The sequence below is a fragment of the Quercus suber genome, unplaced genomic scaffold (assembly GCF_002906115.3).
Source record: "Quercus suber isolate HL8 unplaced genomic scaffold, Cork oak 2.0 scaffold_447, whole genome shotgun sequence".
Taxonomy (NCBI): Eukaryota; Viridiplantae; Streptophyta; class Magnoliopsida; order Fagales; family Fagaceae; genus Quercus; species Quercus suber.
The window spans coordinates 169,889-191,227 of NW_027069898.1; the positions used below are offsets into that span (position 1 = coordinate 169,889).

The 21,339-nt window shown below is 35.5% G+C and overlaps 1 protein-coding gene across 1 annotated transcript; it reads left to right on the forward strand.

Moving 5' to 3' along the window:
* The first annotated feature begins 2,156 nt into the window (after positions 1-2,156).
* On the forward strand, positions 2,157-4,710 carry LOC112015406 (sugar transport protein 10). Its single transcript, XM_024047812.2, is given in 5 exon segments — positions 2,157-2,477; positions 2,691-3,010; positions 3,241-3,439; positions 3,442-3,869; positions 4,079-4,710. Coding segments are annotated over 5 exon segments (1,569 nt in total). The 5' UTR covers positions 2,157-2,344; the 3' UTR covers positions 4,568-4,710.
* Positions 4,711-21,339: the final 16,629 nt, after the last annotated feature.

The window sequence follows — 21,339 nt, forward strand, 5'->3', positions numbered from 1 at the left end:
TACAAAAACCAGTGGGCCAATGCCCATCGTGTTGATATGCTTAGGAACAAAATGTTGGCGTGCTAAAAAATAAATGGTTGATGACCTAGGTGAAACCATGCACACAAGATAAATAGGCCAATGTCCCTTGTTTATGCATGCAAAACAGATGAGCTTAGCTTAACATACACTCAAACAATTTTATCACATTGTTTTGAATCTAAGCCCGAAGGCTATTTAGGTGATAGGGACCAGGTCTTTGAAAAGCTGCCTACGTACCTCTTTCATAGAGGACCAGGTCAAGGTGTAGTTCAGGAGAACTGGATTTTGGAAAGGAATGATTTTTTTTTTTAATGAATAGGAGGTAATCCTTTGAATAACCATTTTGAAGAATCATAGTTTTTAAGAATCAAACAAATCTCTTTAATTAGGAAGGATTGAGATCATTAAACTCATGTAATCAAATTTGCTTATTTCTTTTGAACATTGTCAGATTAAGTCTCCAATGCAATCAAGAAATGAAATGTGATCATATTTAGGAATCACATTGTTGGGTGCAAACAAGAAGAGTGCTCCAAGTTTGGAAGTTCTTTTAAGTCATTTGAGGATTTGAGAAATTTTTTCCTCGGACATATCATCCAATAGGGTTTGACAATTTTAATAATTTTTCCTTTTTAATTCAAGAGAAAATAATATTAGAGTTTAAGATGTGCCTACAACTAGCAAGACTTCAAGAAGGTCTATACCCATGGGTCGTGATATAGGCCAGGTTTAGGTTATGAAATGAATGATATAAGAAGGCTCAAAATCCTCTATGATGTTCCCCCATGAATGCATTTCTCAAAAATCAAGTATTGGAGGAGTTTTCCCATTTCTTCTTTGTCATCTTCTCATTGTCTTCATTGGTCATTTGTATCAACATTTGTTTTTATGCTCATTCCTCTTGAATCATACCTCTAGACTTTCAACTTGTAAAATCTTTTTCTTTTTAGGTTACATCTTCAAGTTTTCAATTTGCTAGGATTTTTCCATTTTTTCTTCTTCTTCTCTCTCTCTCTCTCTCTCTCTCTCTCTTTATTTATTTATTTATTTATCTTTTATCTCTTGATTGAATGAAATTTTAGGGATCTTTTGCCTTCCTTATTTTTCTCAGCTTAAGTCATTTTGATGCACTCTCTAGACTTCTTCTTGCCTCGATGTACTTGCACCTTTCTGTGCTTGATGAATCTTTTCCTTTTTTTGATGAAGTATCTTTTAGATGAATCTTGTATTCCTCTTGGCATGATGAATTTTAGGCTTTTCAAACTTGATGCACATTTTTTTTCTCTCACATTAATGGAATTTCATTTTTCTTTCCTTGACTGAATGAAACCTTATTTTTCTTTGATGATCTTTTATCTTTAGCTTAATGAATCCTCTACTTGTCCTTCATGTCTTCTAGGAGAGCTTTATCAATTAGCTTCAAAGCTACAAAATTGACTCCTCTTCAACATGAGATTTAAGTATGCATAACTTGATTTTTCCCACCCCAAGTTTAGATTTTAGTAGGTTTATGCAAAAAAAGGCTAAATGTTTGAAGGCTCAAATGGGCTAGCAATGGATAATGAACATTCTAGGTAAAAGGAAATAATTTGGTTTAACCCAAGATGACCTCCTATCCTTAGTAATGCTTGCTTGTAGGCATAGTGACTGAAGCTCTTTTAATAAATTCATCTTGAAAGAAAAAGTATGAATGCTTTAATGTTGTGAAACAAAATACTTTTGAAAAGTGGATTGAGTGTATGGATTCTTGGGATTTTCCATGGATGGATTCTTTTTTATTACATTTTAAGACCATTTCTTCTTATATTCTAAGTCAAGAAGCAAAAGTCTTTACATGGATCAAATGAAATTAATCATTCCTTGGTACAAGTTGATTGCTCAAGTATTTAAACATCAAGATTTAGAAAAAGTTTTGTCCAAGGGATCCTCATGTACCATTTTGAAAAAGAGACTTTTAAAAAAAAAAAAAAAATCTTGAAATCCTTGGAAGAAAGAAAAATTGGGCCTTTTTGAAAAGTCACTAGGAAGTTCAATGCCCCTCGTTCAATTTTTATTTATTTTTTATTATTGAAAATGACTTAAGGCTCATTTAAAAGCCGTTGAGAAAAGCTCTATATATTTGCAACTTCATTGTAGATTGAAAAGAGAAAATAACGAAAGGAAGAAGTTCGAAAGAAGACAAGGGACACATGTGACAGAGAGCGCTGCCCAAATTACTCTCTTTTGGTGGATATAAGGATTTATCAGTGTTGAAAGGCTTCTGATAAATCTGAAAGATCCACCATAGAGATATAATAAAAGTGAAATAGTTCCTTGTTGAAAGATGGCAGGCGGAGGAATTGTTCCACAAGTTGGAGGAAGGAACTACCAGGGTGGTGTTACCGCCTTTGTGGTGATAACATGTGTAGTTGCTGCAATGGGCGGTCTGATTTTTGGTTATGACATTGGAGTATCAGGTTAGTTCTTAATTAAGGACGGGGCTTAGGTCTAGTACTCTTGTTTATTAAACTTAATATGATATGTACTGTTATGTCTCTAACACTAACAAGGTTTTAATGCTATTTCAAATCCAGTCCACGGGAACACTAGACCCAAACCTTACCTTAATTAGTTGGGTCTAATTATTTATATGTAATTAAACTTTGGGTGGCAATGGCATATGTATGCAGGAGGTGTGACTGGAATGCCCGAATTTCTGCGTAAGTTCTTTCCGTCAACGTACGCAAAAACGAAAGATACGTCAGAAAATGAGTATTGTAAATATGACAACCATCTTCTGACCATGTTCACCTCATCCCTCTACCTTGCGGGGCTGGTTGCTTCTTTCTTTGCTTCTGGAGTAACTAGGGTCTTCGGCCGTAAGATATCCATGTTGTTTGGAGGTCTAGTCTTTCTACTTGGAGCTATTCTTAACGGAGCAGCCACGAACCTTGCAATGCTTATCATTGGCCGTTTATTGCTTGGTGTTGGGGTTGGATTTGCTAATCAGGTACCTTATTTATATTTTCACACTCATTCACATCTACTATTACATAAATATATTCCCAATTAATACATGAATGTCTACATTTTAATACGTAAGTATGAAAAAAGAAATGTGAATTAGTGGAGACGAGAGAATCAAAACTCAATCCAATAATCCCATATCCAACTTGAACACAATCATATATAGATTATGCTTATCATTGATTTCTCACTCCATTCATACATGTCACGCAGTCTGTTCCAGTCTATCTATCCGAAATGGCACCAGCCAAGATTCGAGGAGCACTCAACATTGGTTTCCAGATGGCCATTACTATTGGAATTCTAGTTGCACAATTGGTGAACTATGGCACGGCGAAGATCGAAGGTGGATGGGGTTGGAGACTTTCTCTAGCTCTTGCAGCCGTCCCAGCAATAATGCTGACAATTGGGTCTATTTCCTACCAGACACTCCAAATTCCATCCTTGAGAGAGGCCACGCTGAAAAGGCCAGAAGAATGTTACGAAAGATCCGTGGCACTGACAACGTCGACGAGGAATTCCAAGACCTTATGGACGCTACTAAGGCTGCAAAGAAAGTGGAACATCCATGGAGGAACATCCTACAACCCAGATATAGGCCTCAACTCATCATGTGCACACTAATCCCATTCTTCCAGCAGATCACTGGCATTAATGTCATCATGTTTTACGCACCAGTTCTTTTTATGACTTTGGGTTTTGGACAAAATGCTTCACTTATGTCTGCGGTCATCACCGGTACTGTTAACGTAGTTGCCACACTAGTTTCCATCTTCTCCGTTGACAGGTTCGGGAGAAGAGCCTTGTTCCTTGAAGGGGGTATGCAAATGATTGTTTGCCAGGTACATAACTAACTAACTAACTGAATTTAAAGGAAAAAGAAAAAAAAAAATAGGACTTGATGTGTGTTTACTTTTGGTTACGTGTTATAATCCTAACAAATCCTATATATAAGTCTGGACCCAAGCTTTGCTCAGATAACTAAAAATTTATCTAATTTGTTTCTTAAGATTCTCAATTTGCTTTTAATTTTTTATTATTCTGATCTCAGATTGCTATTGGCATCATGATTGGTTTGAAATTTGGCGTGAGTGGAATAGGAACATTGTCCTCATTCGAAGCCAATTTAATATTGTTCTTAATATGCGCATATGTAGCTGCATTCGCATGGTCTTGGGGTCCATTGGGATGGTTGATACCCAGTGAAATTTGCCCTCTAGAGATCCGATCAGCTGGCCAAGCCATAAACGTCTCCGTCAACATGTTGTTCACCTTTATTATTGCTCAAGGCTTCCTCTCTATGCTTTGCCACATGAAGTTTGGTCTCTTCTTCTTCTTCGGTGGCTTTGTCATCATTATGACTATCTTCATATTCTTCTTCCTTCCGGAGACTAGGAACGTCCCCATTGAAGAGATGAATAGAGTGTGGAAAGCACACTGGTTCTGGGGCAAATATATTCCTGATGATGCTGTCATTGGTGCCACTGCCAATCTCAAACACACTGAATACAACACTACCGTAGAGAATATATTGTTGTAGAGATTCTAGAGGAAGAAATTGCCTTCCACTTCTCTATATATATTCATGTATTTTATGCTTTCTTCATAGCATATGTGGATACAATATGGGGATTAACACTTACTTATTCAAACATACAATTCTCTGTCATATATTACCAATTACTAATTATGTGCCAGTTCTTTTTATTTTGTTAATGAGCATAATTAACTATATTCAACTACTAATATTTAACTAGCTGAAAAACACTAAAATTACCGTTATTTTTATTTTAAAAATTAACATGACGGTAAACTTGATTTATGCAATATCAACAACATAATTGTTTAACTAACAACTTTGTAACTCAATTGAACACCTCATGGTATCAAATTATTTATTAAAAAAACTGTAATTAAATCTCTTAATTACTTTTCTTTGTTTGTATTTAAAAATTGACATCTTACTTTTTATATTAATTTTTACAAATTTATCATCAATGTTTCGCTTAAATAACTTTAGCGAATTAATTTTTGTCTAAGATCTTATGTATGCCGTAACCATCTTAAAATAGAAAGACAAGGCAAAATAATATCTCAATATTTATTTTACATTACGAATATATATAATCCTCAAGACCGGAACCAATATTTCAATTGTGGGTACCAAAGTATGAACCAAAATTTTATGACAATCTAAACTTGCATACAATAGTATTAACAAAATCAACAAAAGGAAACAAAACACAAAATAATATTTTTCTAATACATTTCTATCAACATGGAACCTAACGTTCTGTTAAAATAAATTACTAGATAATCAGACCGGAGAAAGACAAATTTAATCATACAAGTAAAACATTTAATTGGTAGATTAAAAAAAAAATACTCCAGCAAATAAGTAAAGAATTTTAGCTATATGTTTCCTTGACTTAAAATTTTTTTTGTTGGAAAAATGAGCCTTTTTTTCTTCTTCGGAATACTGATTTCAGTATTTGTACTTTATTGGTCAATACAATCATATATTTGAATTCAATTTAATAACCTAATTTATTGATTTTGTTTCTCAAAAAAAAAAAATTTAATAACCTAATTATATACTACTTTCGTCTCAATTTGTTTGTCCTCTATTTTATTTTAGAATGTTTCAAAATATTGTCCTGTTTCTAAAATTAAAAACCATTAATTTACTAATGCTCTTATTATGCCTCTATTTTACTTCCAAAATAATTTTTGATAAATTTATTTAAGGGTAGTTTTAAAAACTTATATATTTTTATACAACAGACAAAATAATAAATAATATTCTTTTAAAAAATTGAATTTTTGAAAAAAGACAAACAATTTTTTTTTTTTTTTTTTGATGAGAAAAAAGACAATCAAATTGGGACAAGAAGAAAGTATATGTAAATAATTGCATCTAAAATTCAACAATAATTTATTATTGAAATTTTAAGGCATGCGCCCTTCACAGAGTTTCATTCTCATTTTTTCCAAAATTTCAGAATAACTCTATATATAATACATACAGTCTACAGAGCATTTTTCCCTTGACGTTTTCTTTCATCTCAATTTTGCCCCTGACATAAATCAGAAAACCTCTTTACTATTCGTGAAATTCAACCATGTGTCCATATAACTTTCTAATTACAACAAAGTTTAATGGGTCCCACTTTTTATTTTGATAGATGCAGTAAATTTTCAGCATACGACGTCTAATTGGTTTTTATTATTAAGCAATGACACCAAAACCTGCTAAAATTTAATAAATCGACTTGAGACTCATTGTTTTGTACTTTTGATAGGTTTTCATGCCTTCAACCATTTGACCTTTCTTGCCTCAATTCAAAGATGTTTAATATTACTTACACAATTTTTTTTATAACAAATTTCATTATTGTTAAAGGAGCAATGTTACAAAATATTTAGGTAAAACTATATTATTAGTCCCTGAAGTTTATCTTATATGTGCTATTTGTTCATCTAATTTCAAATGAGCAGTATTAATTCTTCAAGTTTTAAAAATGAGCAGTATTAGTCCTTTTATTAATTGTTGTTATTTGAATTACTTACGTGGCTAATGAAAAAATAATTAGTTGACATTTTTTAATTGATGTGACATTTTTTAATGAAAATTTAATATATTAAAAAAAGATAAATGTTTTTACAAACCGACATGCCAACTTAGGTGTCTAATGACACATTAACCATTTAATTATAAGGTTGCCAAGTGTATTGATATTATATATATATATATATATATAAAGGCCTCCATCTCCTCCCCAATTTTTTCCCTTCTCCTGCTTCTCTCTGTCTTCCACTGCTGCCATTGAGTTACTAGGTCACCTCAAATGCAACAAAAATGGGTTTGTAAATTGTAAGTACCGAGTTCAAGAGATCCTCCTTTGAGAATACAAAGTTTTTCAAAACTCTGTCAACTTTCTCTCTCATTTATGGATTCATCTACCCCTAATTGACTCTCTGTACTTTTTTTTTTTTTTTTCCTTTTCTTTCTAAACGTTATCCTAGAACAGAAGTACCTTAAAAATGATGAATTGATATTTGATAAGCCTCCTTTTTTGTTTCTAGTTCAAAGGACATATAAAGAGAGGAGAGAGATAAGGCTGGGTGCAGGACTTGTTGGGGACCAAAAGAAAAAAAGAAAAAATTTTCTTTGTTGCGGCAAAATCTGAATATAATACTTAAAATAATTCAAACTTTTGAAGATTTCTAATGAATCGGATTCAATCCTTTTCATGTCATTTATAGATTCATTGGAAACTAAGATTAAGAAATAAGAACCAAAAAACATAGAGATGTTGGGAGATTAGCCGGTGGTAGACTGAGTTATGCAAAGGACGGAGAAAGATGCTTGTGCTGATAGAGGTGACAATAACAGTCGTTGAGAGGAGGGCATTGTGTGGCTAGCAGAGGAGGCAGAAGCCAGGGCAGCAACGACCATAGGAAGGCGAGGGAGATGAAGCGTAAGGTTGGAGGAGAAGAAGGAATAGTGTGGAAATTTCTTAAACAAAAAAAAAAAAAAAAAAAAAAAATGACACATCATTTAAAAAAAAAAAATGCGAAGCTACTATTCTATTAGTCACATAAACAATATCACTAACATCAATTAATAGAAGGACTAATATTTCTTATTTTCTTAAACTTGAGAGAATAATACTGCTTACTTGAAACTTAAGGGATTAATTGCATACATAAGATAAACTTCAGGGGCCAATAATATAGTTTCGCCAAATATTTATTGCAACAAAATTTACTATTGATGAATTGCTATTAATTCTCATTTGAGTCCACCATCAATACTATTTATTGTTTACCATTTAAAACTCACCAACTCAATGATTGTGAAAAATTTTGTGAAGAAAAAATTAATTTTAAACTTATTGTTATTGAAGTGATCAAATGTGAGTGGTAAAGAAAAAATAGTGAGTGCATAAGAGTCAATTTTTTATATATAAAAAAAAAATTATTCAAAGATTTAATTAGTGGAGGTGTGAGAACTTGTGAAAGCACTAACTCTCCCCTTAGTGCACCTCACATAATCATAATTATATATACTAGCTTCTGAGCTCACACTCATGCACGTGCTCAAAAGCTCTTCTATTTTTTTTATAGAAAAAGTTAATAATTTACAACCATTATAATTTGGGATTATTACATTTTCCAATCACAAAAAAATCTAGGGGTGTGATGAGTATTATGCGTTTACAATTAAAATAAATTTTCATCACACCCTTTTTTATTATTATTGGAAAATGTAGTAATTCCAAATTATAATGGATGCAAATTATTAACTTTTTTCCAAAAAAATAGAAGAACCTGTAAGCATGCACGTGAGCACATGCTCAGAAGGTAGTATTCTATAATTATCATCCATTTTTGGCAATTTTGTTAATGTAGTAAACAATGTCTTGATGATTGGAAGATGATGCTATAATTCAGTATTAACCATTAAGGGAGGAAAAAAAAGATCTTTTGAATAAATCGTATAAATTTACATATATTGAAAATGCATAATGATATTATAACTATAAGACCACTTACAAATCACATGTGAAAATATTTACAAAAGCTATGAAGAAGTTAATGGATCAATGTAGAAACTTGAAATATTTACATTAGGTAAAACTATAAAATAATTCACTACATTAGAAACATGGAATAGGTCAACTTATTAAAATTAGCCACTTAGTACAAATCCATAATAAAAGTCAAAAAGAGCTTAAATTCAAGTTTTAACAACTACCTTTAAATCCAAGAAACTACACGTAACATTTTTTATGGAAATAAAAATACATGTGTGTGTTTTTAGAAGAATGGACATTGCTGTTACCTGTTTATGACAGTCCTAAAATGTAGCCACTTAGTACACATCCATAACAAAACAAAGTACAAAATTTTAATAGTTTTTAATTATTTTTGTTACAGTAAAAGGCTGAAATATTTTTGTGTTAGGATTTTTTTGCCTTTTATTTTTGTTAAATGAAAAGCATCCAAGATCCACATTTGTTTTTGTTTGGGTGTAATTTATTTTTATTTTTTTTAATTTTAACTTATTTAAAATGTATTGTTTTAATCCTAAAATTTAGCCATGTACTACACATCCATAACAAAAAAGTTAAAAAGAGCTTAAATTTAAAATTTAACAATGTCGACACAACAGGGTGTTTAGGAGTCGCCACCTAGTTTTTGCAATGGTCTAGGAACCATAAATATATATAGCGTCCTCTCAAGGAAGGACCACTAATCTTACTACCAAAAATATGGGTTTAGAGCTAAGGTACAGTTTTATGAAGGTGTTAGGCACCAAAAACCGCCCAACCCTTAGGCTGCCTTCCTCTTATAGTGTCTTATATCTTAACCCTATTAAAGGCACACTTAATACTATTATTCTAAACTCACACGCACACACACACATACTAACATTCATCTAACAATCAACATGGCATCAAACATCCCAAAAAAAATTAATCATCTATCATGACAATCAACCAAAGCCTAACATTTGTCTATCATGGCATACCCTAGCATTCATCTAGCAGACATGTCAAACCAACCTAGCATTCATCTAGCATGGTATGGCATAAACCCTAGCATATATCTATCATCATGTCATCAAATCACATCCAAGGCAGAAGCATGTAAACAACAATATCAAAGCAGAACATAGGCAGTATGTGATCACGGTATCATCAAGAGATAATGGAGAACAATAAGAACACAACATGCTTATTCAATCCACCACATCATGTTCATCAACCCTAAACGAGATTGTAAACAAAATGCATGTACATGTGAATGTATGACTTACCTTACTTACCTACTGCATCTCAGCACCTATGGCATTCATGCATGGACATGTGAATACGTGTTCATGACATTGAAATAAGGAAAACACAAGATAAACCCTAATTCTAACATGTGGAAGACAAACAAACAATCGAACATGTGAAATAGAAGCTTAAAATCATAAATACATGAAAAGGGTCTAAAACAGAAGCATTAAATGTGAAACAAGAAACAAAAATAGATGAAATAATATAAGGGTTTCTGGGCAGAATCATGCGCATGCATGAACAAGCCTGCGTGGGCATAATCTAGTCTACGCATGCAACCAGGAATATGCGCACGTAGGACTTAGCCCAGAAACCTTAGCAACATAACAGATATAACAGAACTTCAAAATGATAAATCTAACACCCTATCATGCTTTCAAACGTAAAGACTACAAGAACCTAAACTATATAAGTGTATTAAAACATAATATAACAAAAACTAAAGCAAAAACAAATGCTCCTAGGGTTGATTTTTTACCGTTTCCCTCAGTTAAATCTATTCATAATCAATAAAAAACTATTAGTAATCTAAAATTGAAAAATCAAAGCTAAAAAGGACCCCAATCAAAAGAAAATTGACTTGAGGATGTTTTGTGAAAAACTCTCTCTTTGATTCAATATTTCTAGTGAATCTTAGTGTTTTTCCATTGGATTTTTGTGCCTTTTTGAAAAGGTACCATGTATGGCTATATATATTGTGAAATTGGAGGTTTGGAATGGCTCCAAGATGATGTGGCATTCATTCCATATCTCAGTCTTTAATGTAGAAAACTTGTCATTTATAGTTTCTAGAACCCTACATGCACACGTAGGATCATGCCTGCATGCGCATGCACCATGGCTGTGCTCGCAGGTTGGTTCCTGTGTGTGCATGCCGAGGGCTTCCTTGGCCTTATTTTTCCAAAAAGATTTATTTGCTCATTAAAATTTATATTTTTCATTTCAAAATTTCTTAAGTCAATTTAACATCAGATTAAGCCTTAAACCAACCTTGGGTTTTAGAATTTCAACATCATTAGGAAACGGGAGCTCGAGTCGTAAGGGGTACAAAATGCGGTGTCTACAGATGCCCTTCTTTTGATTCATGAGCTTCTCTAACGGAATCAAAAGAATAAGAGACAAAACATTTTGTTTTGACATACGGCTCGGGCCCAACCCATGCATACGACACACATCACGCATACATAGGGCGAGGTGCAACTCTAAAGGGTTGCGTGGGATTCATATGTTCGAATGCCCACCTTTGTTGCTAAGGAAACGCGCAATGATAGGTTTTGATAGGTTCACTATCTCAGAACCTATTTTGCCAATTGCAAGTAAAAGGCGAGTGACTCACTATCCTAGAGTCATTAAAAAGAAAAACAAACAAGGCCAACAGCCGCAACCATCAACCAAACAAACAAAGGTGCTCTTGCGAGCTCAAAAGGATACATATATATGTGGTGTCCATCTGGGGCTCTTGCCTCAAACTTCTCTGGGTTGCTTGCACCTCTGTGTAATACTTGTCTTCTCATTCTTTATCTTTACCTTTTCTGGTGAGGCTTTTGCCTCAGGGTAACCTTGGTCTTTATCTTTGTCTCTACCTCTTCCATTGTGCCTGCATACTCAATTCCCTTGGGATATGTGCACAATTTCAGTATTATATGCTTGCGTATTCAATTCCCTTAGGATATGTGCACAAGTTTTGTTTTACACTTTTCTGATTTGCATGGGGTTGTGTGTCGGTATGTTCAATTCCTTCAGGATATGTGCATGAATTTTGTATTCTGACTTGCTTGAATATTTCTTAGATGAAAGACCCACTAGGGATGCTGGAGAGCTCACTAGGGAGTATGAATCTACTGAGAAATGTTTAGGAGATGATTTCGACCTACCATGAAGTCTTGTATGGCCCACTAGGGAAGGGGTAGCTTACTGGGGATTTCTTGATTATGTGTTGCTCACTGGGGAACTTTTCTTCATTGGGGAATAATTATCTTCTTCTTTCTAATGACTTACTAGGGATTGATGTTAACTCCACCCTCGAGGAGGTTTTACCAAGCTCCGTTAGGGAAATTTTATTCCGCAACTCTCGAGGGGTTGCTTCTGTGTCTTGGACCCACGAGGTAGTCCGTTTATGATACTAGATTTACTTAGGATTTAGTTGATGATCTTGACTCACAGAGGAGTTTTCATGATGATTTCTGATCCACTAAGGGGTGTTTTTTATGCTTTCGATCCACTGGGGATGCTTCTAAGGTTTCGATCCACTAGGGATGCTTTTTAGGGTCTTTATGTTCCTTGCCTACTGAGGGAATTCTTGTCATTTTTGGATGAATTTATGAATTTCCTTTTGTATTTTTGGCATCCTGGGTACTTTAAGGGGATATTTGATTTATTTATTTTTTTTAACTACACATAGTTTACTGAGAAGGCCTAAACTACATGTAGTTTAGCCATCAGGTGTGTTCCCACCTCTTTATCTTTTTTTCTCAACAATTACCAACCGTTTCTTTTTCTTTTCATTTTCTTCATCTCCCTCATCTCCCTCATCTCTTCACATTCTTTAATTCCCTCTACAAAAACCTTCTGCCTCTCTCTTATTCCATCATAGTCTGACCCTTATCTTCTTCTTCAATCATAACTTCTCTCTCAAACTCTCTCATCTCCTTCAATGGCACCCAAGTCCAAGTAGAGTTCCTACATCCTCTCCACTAATGCCTTCCATCTCACTCGTTGGAATGGAGCAGTAAGGCTGATGACGACTCCTTCCTTAACCTACAGATCACAACAACATCTTTCAAGGGGTGCAAAGGCTGAATTGGTGAGTTTTTTTTCCACTTTTTTTCCCTTTTTGAGTTTTTCCTTTGGTTTTATGTTTTGATCTATTTTTAGGCCTACAAATGCTTGGGTTTTACTGTGGGATGAGTTTAAATGAAAACCTGACACTTTAGGAAAGGTAGAAACATGTTTAGGTTGAGTTTTGATTGAGAAAACTTTGAAAATGTCAAAGAATACTCCTCTGTGCTGGTTCTTGTGTGCGCAGGTTCAAGCCTGTATGCACAGACATTTCTTACACGCGTAGCCTATATTCATGCATGCGCAGGCAAGTTCTAACTTGCGTATGTGTGCAGCTTTCTGTGTACGATGGATCCTTCCGCGCATGCATGGCACCACGTAGAAACCCTAGTTTGGGCATTTGAACTCCTTTTCATCTGTTTTTCATCCTTTTGCAATTCTAACATCATCCTTCACCATTTTTGTATTCAATTGCATGTCGCATCTCATATCTCATCTTGTTGTGAATCCAATATCACTTCCCCATTTCATCCTGTCACATCTTATATCTCTTATCTCATCCTGGCATTTGAACTCCTTTTCATCTGTTTTTCATCCTTTCGGTGTGATGACAAAGCCTATCCAAGCAAGAAACAAAGGCTGCACATGACAAAACAGCAATAAAAGCCTAATGAAAAACACATTACAATACTTAATTGGTACATTAATGGTCGTGGTCCGATAGTTCAAATAAGTCCTCTAGTTTTACGGTATTATCTCCAGCGGTAGGATAATTTCAGGTTAATAAGTGTGTTTACATGGTAAAATCATATTTTTTTTTTCCCTTATTATTATTAAGTCAATATAAGGGAAAACTTCCATAGTTTCCAAAAACATTATGGCCTTCATCATAATAATACTAAAAACGGATTAAAGGCTTCATAGTTACAAATAAAAGAGGAAAAATAGGATGGAATGAAGGGAGAGAGAGAGCACATCCAGCCATGTGCATAGGTTGGTTAAGTTTGTCTCCTTTCATCATGCACTTAAATGACTTTCCCCATGTAATGCTCTTTTAGTTTTTAGTCAAGCATGAGTGATATTATCTTTCATAAGAATAGCTTTAAGTATTAAAAATGTATGTATTTAATGAGAATGATTTTTAATATGAAGTCTTTGTGCCTTTTAGGAAAAGGCCTTAATATTAATGTCCATATGCCTTCCATGAGAAAGGGCTTTTGTAATGTGTTCTTGGAAGAGTATTTGATATATTTTTAAGATGTGTGGAGATGGTAAGAAACATATATGTGTATATATATATATATACACACATTTATGTATATTGTGAGATATGGTGTTTGTATTATGTATAGAAGTGTGAGATAGATAATATAGTAAATACATGACATTATTTGTGTTTTGTCATGGGTTATATTGCTTTCTAAGAAGTGAGATTTTGTATGAGGAGTAAAGAATGAGATGGAGATGTGTTTTTGGACAGCAGAAGTGATGAAGTTTCAGAATATTAAAGTGTGGGAGAGATGGATAATGTGTAATGGTTGTGTTGTTATCCATGAAGAGTGATTTTGTAAGAAAGGTAGAGAAGTATGAAGAATTTTAGAGATATTTGCAGCAAGGCAAAGAGAAGTTTCAGAATTATTGAAGATGAGAGAGGGGATCCCCTTTTAGTGTGTGGCTTGGTTCTCTTTATATAAAGCCAAGTGTGTAACTAGATTAGAACTTAGTTGAAGGGAAAATTAGAAAATAGGGAAAAATCTTTGACAAAGTAAGTGGTCTTTTTTTTTTTTAACCAAATAAAGAAAGTTTGAGACTTAAATGTTGCTGACACAACTGGATGATGTCATATGAATGACATCTTTTACTTGGAGGAAAATACTTAGCATTAATGGTAAGATAATCTTTAAGGGATCTTTCTATTTTTGGTACCACAGCTGGAGCTATGGCTGCTTCTACTGGAGCTATTGCTGCTTTTGCTGGAGCTGTTTACAGTTTCTGTTGGAGCTGTTTCGCAACTGGAGCTATGGCTGCTTTTGCTGGAGCTGTTTGCAGTTTCTGTTGGAGCTGTTTCGCAACTGGAGCTATGGCTACTTCTGCTGGAGCTGTTTGCAGTTTCTGTTGGAGCTGTTTCTGCAAAACAGCTTCTGCTGGAGCTGCTGTTGGTATTTTTAGCTAAGTTTTCTCTTAGGAAAAATTATATGTTTAGTCCATATATAATTTTGGTAAGTAATATACTAGTTGGTTGATTTTTGATGAAGTTTTAAAGATGTAATTATGGTCTTTTTGTATTTTAATTAAATCTTGGAGAGAAAAGAGAGCATTTAATGCTAGATATGAGATACTAATATATATTTAGCCATGTGCTTGGAATTGATTTATATGAAAATAATAATAGAATTAATATGGAATGATATAATTATATTTTAAAACTTATATTATATGATGGACATTAATTTTGTAAAGAGCATGGGGAGTTTTATCATTTTAAGTGTTATGTGATATGAAAGACTTACCAAATGTTACCTATTGCACACTGACTCGTCAGAGTTCAGAGAATTAGGAAAGACATGCCAAGAAACATGCTTTCCTTTAATAACTTTGAACAACTAGAGTTTCACCGAACACACTTCTTGGTCCTCCAAACCACGACTCCTAAAATTCTCCCGATGAGACTCATGAGCTTGGATCATGAGCCAAAAATGAGATGATGTGCTATGAGCTTGAACCATAGGCTTTGATGCCTTTTTTTGTGTAAATATGGTCTCTTTTGGGCTTTAGAAGAGATTTTTCCAAAATCCATGATAGTGTTGACGTGATGTGGGTCACCATTGAAATGAAGCCGCGTGGTGTAAAATTTTTTTCCTCAACAACTATCACTCCCTACGACTTCCACCACATGACTGGCCTGTGGTTCAATGGAGTCCCGATAAGTCTAGAGGACGAGTCGAGTAGTCAGCCGGGTACAAAGCTGCTTGGGAAGACGTATGCTATGGAGACGATCAGCTACACCAATCTCGAGGCAGAGTTCAAGCATCATCCATAGGGGACAGCTGAGAAGTGTACCTGGATGGCTAGGGTCTTTTTGCTGTATCTATTGGGGGTGTACCTATTCGCTAATGGACAATGTCCTTGAGTTGGCTGGCTTTTTTCTAGGACTGTGACAGGGCTCGAATTGCCAACTGGGGGCAGGCATGCTTGGCCTACTTTTACTCTTCCTTGGACATACTCAGCAGGGGGATTTTGTGCTAGCTAATGTGGCCTTGGAAGCTCCTCAAGGTTGGTTTCTTTCCCATTTTTCTTGTAGCTCATGCATTCTCACTCTTATGGTCATATGTCCATATGCTACTTAGGTTAAGACTATGTACCATATTCTTGCCGATTGCATTCGTACCCATATCTTGCCAATTGTCATCTTGCAAACTATCATATCTATGCCTTGCAACTATGCCTTGCAAATTGTACCATAACATCTTGCACACTGTCATCTTGTTAACTGTCATATTTGAATCTTGCAAACTGTCATCTTGCAAACTATACCATAACATCTTATAAACTGTCATCTTACAAACTGTCTTATCTGAATCTTGCAAACTATCATCTTGCAAACGGTACCATATTCTCTTGTAAACTGTCATGCCTTTTCAGTGTTGGGCCATAGAGTACAGTCTCATTGCTCAGGGGACTTAGGTGGACTTGAAAAGTGTCACCTCGATTCGAGCCCACCTCAACAAGCTCTCTTTTGATGATGTAAGTTAGGAATATATTGTTTTCCCTTGTTTGCATGCTTCTTAGGATTCTCTTTCTAATCTCATGTGCTGTCACAAATTATGTGGAGTCCTTGGGCTGGTGCTGATCCTGTGGACCCAAACTTGGAGGCAACTTCTATCATTACTTCCAGTCTCTCCCAACCCCTTAAGGGTGGTAGGTTGAGGGTGATCTATTTTATGGAAAGGGTGTGCTGCCAGTAGGTAAGTGAGGATGCACCCCAGGTCCCATGGATCCTATGCTTGCCCCTTACTTCAAGACAAATGTGGAGTACGACCTACAGGGGTTGGGCATCCCTTTCACTGAGTGAGTCATGGCTGAGCTAGACTATGATGAGTTTAGTGGGAATCGCCTTATGCCTTCCCTTATTGCTGTGGTATGTGTTCTTGCTTCTCTCATTCCTCTTCAATCAGTCATCATTTGCATTCTTTGTACATTAGTAACATTCAAATGAAACACTTGTGTTAGGCTAGCCTTACTACTAGTGCTCTAATTTGTTAAGACATATATGAATCATATTAGGAATATATGTCAATATAGAATTGGCTAATTCTTTGACAAAATGCACTTTATTTGTAATTGGGCAAATTTAGGATGTGTTTAATACTTCAAGAAACAAGATTTCAAGTTCAAGTGTTAAAGCCATGCAAGTTTATCCAAGAATCAAGTAAAGAAGTGCCGGATTTTAAAACTCGATAGCTAGTATCTATCGAGGTTTAAAAGGCTGTTTAAGCTCGATGCTTGACAGCTTCTCAATAGATAGGGCATCTGTCAAGGTTTATGAAATTTAGTTTTTCAGATCTGATTTCACTCCAATCCGAAAATAGATGTTTATGCTTTCTTTTTTTACAACCTTAAACATATATGAGGATTATTTTAAGGGCTATCACAGTTGATGCAACTCAATGCAAAAGTTTTTCACAAGCTTATTGTGAACTGGAGACATATGCCCTAGTTCATCTTTCTATTCAAGAAGCTGCTATGTTTTGTACGTCATAGGGTTTTGTAACCAAGGAGCTTTGTGATCTTCATCGTGTTAATAAGCTAAAGAACTTTGCAGCCAATATCTTTCTCAAGTTGGTGAGTAAGCCGCGTACTGGGATCTGCACATCGAATTGGTTAGTCACGTACTAGGAAACGTGCATTAAAAATGAGAGATTGTCACTATAGAACAAGTCCAATTAGGTATTGGGGTAAGGGTTCAACTATAGGTTGGTATAAGGTACTAGGATTCCTTTACTTGTAACCACTTATTGTGATAATAGTAAATTCTCAAGAGTGGTGACTTTAAAATCACCCGGCGGGGTTTTTACCGTGTAGGTTTTCCCCATTCATAAACAAATCACCATGTCAATTTATTACCCATTGCACTTTAACTTAGTTGGTGATTTGTTTGTGCTACCACGCTTATTGCATGCTAATTAAATTAATTGGTTAATTCATCACAAGGGGTCAATACATTCTTAATAATAAAAGGCCCATACCATCTTGGCTTCATCTTTCCTCTTGGATCAAAAGTTTCATCTCTAAGCACTTTTAGGACCAAGTCCCCTTCCTTAAGGTTTCTAGGTCTCACCTTTTTTGTTAAATGCTCTAGCAATCCTCTTTTGGTATCCTTGTGCATGGTATTGTGCCATAGCTCTCTTCTCATCTATTGCTCATATCTTTGTTTCACCCAATCTTCGTCTTGGACCTTGGTTTCTGCTAACACTATCAAAGATATCATCTCCATCTAAATGGGAAGTACCGCTTCACTACCATAGACCAAAGAGTAAGGGGTTGCCCCAATTAATGCACGGATAGAAGTTCTATAACCCATAAGGCAAATGGGAGCTTCTCGGTCCAATCCTTGTATGTCACTACCATCTTGGTTAGGATGTTCTTGATGTTCTTATTGGCTGCTTCTACATCCCTACTGTTCTGTGGTCGATATGATGAAGACTTGTGATGCTCAGTGTTGTACAATTCCAACCTCTCCCTCAAAGTGAGAACCATTATCAGAGATAATCCCTTGGGGTACCCCATACCAACAAATGATTTTATTTTCTATGAATTGAGCCATATGCTTGGCTTTAACGTGGAGTAGGAGGCCGCTTCCACCCATTTGGTGAAGTAGTCAATTGCCATTATGATGTATTTGTGTCCATTAGAGGCCTTAGGGACTATTCTTCCAATCACATCTATGCCCTAGCTTAGAAAGGCCATGGAGAGGTCATGCTATATAGCTCACTAGGTGGCACGTGATTCAAATTTGCATGTGTTTGGCAATCGTGGCAACTCTTCACTAAGTCTACACAATTGGTCTCAATCGTGTTCCAATAGTACACTATCCTCAACATTTTCTTGGCTAACATTCTCCCATTCATGTGAGGATCACAAATCGCTTGATGAATTTCTTCCAAACTTTCTCAGCTTCTTCTTTCTTTAGATAGTGAAGATGTGTACCATCACAGGATCTCCTATAGAGCTGAACTCCACATAAGATGTATTGCATTGCTCTTTCTTGTTGGCACCATCCAGATATACCCCCAACTCCAAAAATTTCATGATGTCATAATACCAAGGAACTCCTTCCTCTTCTATAACTAAGATTGAAGCTTTGGCCTTCTCTTTGTGTACCATCCCATAACTTTGTTCAATCTCTAAGGGTCGTGTCCATACTTCTTCGGGTATTTCAACCATTAAAGCTCTAAGGATGGCTGTATATTCAATCTTGTCAAAGGTTTTGGTCAAACCCTCTAAATATTACTGATAGGGCTTTAAGTGCTCTTCCTTCACTTTCCACAACCTCTGTGCTTGAGGTATAACCAAAGTTGAATCTCCAAAAACCTTAGCCTCTTTCACCCCTAATTCCTAGAGAGCTTCCATTTCGGCGATACAAGCCTTATATTTTGCTACGTTATTGATTGCCTCGAAGTTCAACTTAACTACCGAAGGTATGTAAGATCCTTCAAGGGTACTCCTCTCCCATTTCCATATTGGTTCACGACTTCATTGAAATACATCTTCCATGCCCCTAGCTCAATGTCCAAAATATCCTCATCTAGAAAATCTTATCTGCCATCCTCTCCTTCCATAGGGTTCTTGGCACAAAAATTTGATACGATACTCCCTTTGATAGTTTTCCTTGCCACATACTTCAAATCCCATTCTGCTAATAGGATCAACCACCTTGACAATCTTCCACTCAAAGTGGGCTTTTCAAACAGGTACTTCAATGGATCCATCCTAACTGCTACCCATATTTGGAAAGGTAGGATAATGTGTCTCAACTTCTATATGGCCCATACGAGAACAAAGCATGTTTTTTCTATGGGTGTGTGTCTAGTCTCATAATCATGGAACCATTTGCTCAAATCGTGTACGGCTCTTTCATCCTTATCATCGTCTTCTTGTGTAAGCATACTCCCGATCGCATCTTCTATGATAGAGAGATAAAGGAGTAATAGTTTTCCGTGCATCGGGAGTACCAAGATATGTGGATGAGGAGATATTCATTAATGAGCTCAAAAGCCTTATGACATTCATCTTTCCATTCATGAGGTTCATTCTTTATTAGGAGCTTAAAGATAGGCTCACAAGTGGAAGTGAGTTTGGCAATGAATCGGCTGATGTATTGTAATCGACCTAAGAATCCCCTTATCTCTTTCTCGTTCTTGGGTGGAAGCATTTCTAATATGGCTTTGATCTTTGATGGGTCAACTTCTATCCCTCTATCACTCACCAAGAAGCCCAACAACTTCCCCACAGTTACTCTAAAGGTGCATTTCTGCAAGTTCAATCTCAATCTATACTCTTTGATCCTCTTAAAGAACTTTCTCAAGTTAATGATGTGACCCTCTCTTTCCTTGGATTTCACAATCATATCATCAACATACACTTCTACCACATTGTGCATCATATCATGTAATAAGGCTGTGGTCATTCTTTGATAAGTTGCACCCGCATTCTTGAGCCCAAATGACATTATGGTGTAACAATAAATTCCCCATTATGTGGAGGTAGTCTTCGTCATATCCCTAAGAGCCATCTTGATTTGGTTATATCCCAAGAACCATCCATGAAAGACATCAAGGCATTACCAGCAGTGTTATCCACTAAAACATCTATGCATAGAAAAGGGAAATCATCCTTAGGGCAAGCTTTGTTCAAATCCATAAAATCCATGCACATCCTTACCTTCCCATCTTTCTTAGGTATGGGCACAACATTGGCTATCCATTCAGCTTGGAGCATGAGCTTGATGAACCCTACCAACAATTGCTTGGTGACCTCTTCTTTGATCTTTAGACGTCATTCAGTTCTCATACATCTCAACCTTTGCTTGACTGGTACCGTGTAAGCATGAGTATCAATGTGGTGTAGAGCTATCTCGGGATCAATACCAAACATATCTTCATAAGACCATACAAACACTTCTTGAAATTCCGTGACCAACTCTTTGAGATCTTTTCTTTCTTTTTCTTTTAAGGTTAAGCCAATTTTAATTAAACTTGGATTCGCATCATTGCTCAAATTAAGAGTTTCAAAAGTTGATTCCATAGGTTCAATTTTCTTTTCCAATTGTTTATTAATTTCATTTTCAAATTCATTAAAATCATTTAAGTGCAGAATTTCAATATTATAGGACACATCAAAATAAGCCAAATCAAAATTCATCCTATTAAAAATTTTGAAAAGTACATTGGGACTTGCATTACAAACTTTCTTTCCCCCATTTTCAGAAAACCCAACCCAAGTTCAATTATTAAGTTGCCCCATAGCAGGCACGATGAATTTCGTCTTCTTTCTTCTTTAGGGCATGTCGCTCTTCTTCTCCTCCTCCTCTTTGAACAAAGTCTTCAGCTTAGTGGATTAGTCTTCATCCTTTATAGGTTCCCATATGCACATAGCCTCAATTATGTCGAACAGAACCTTACCC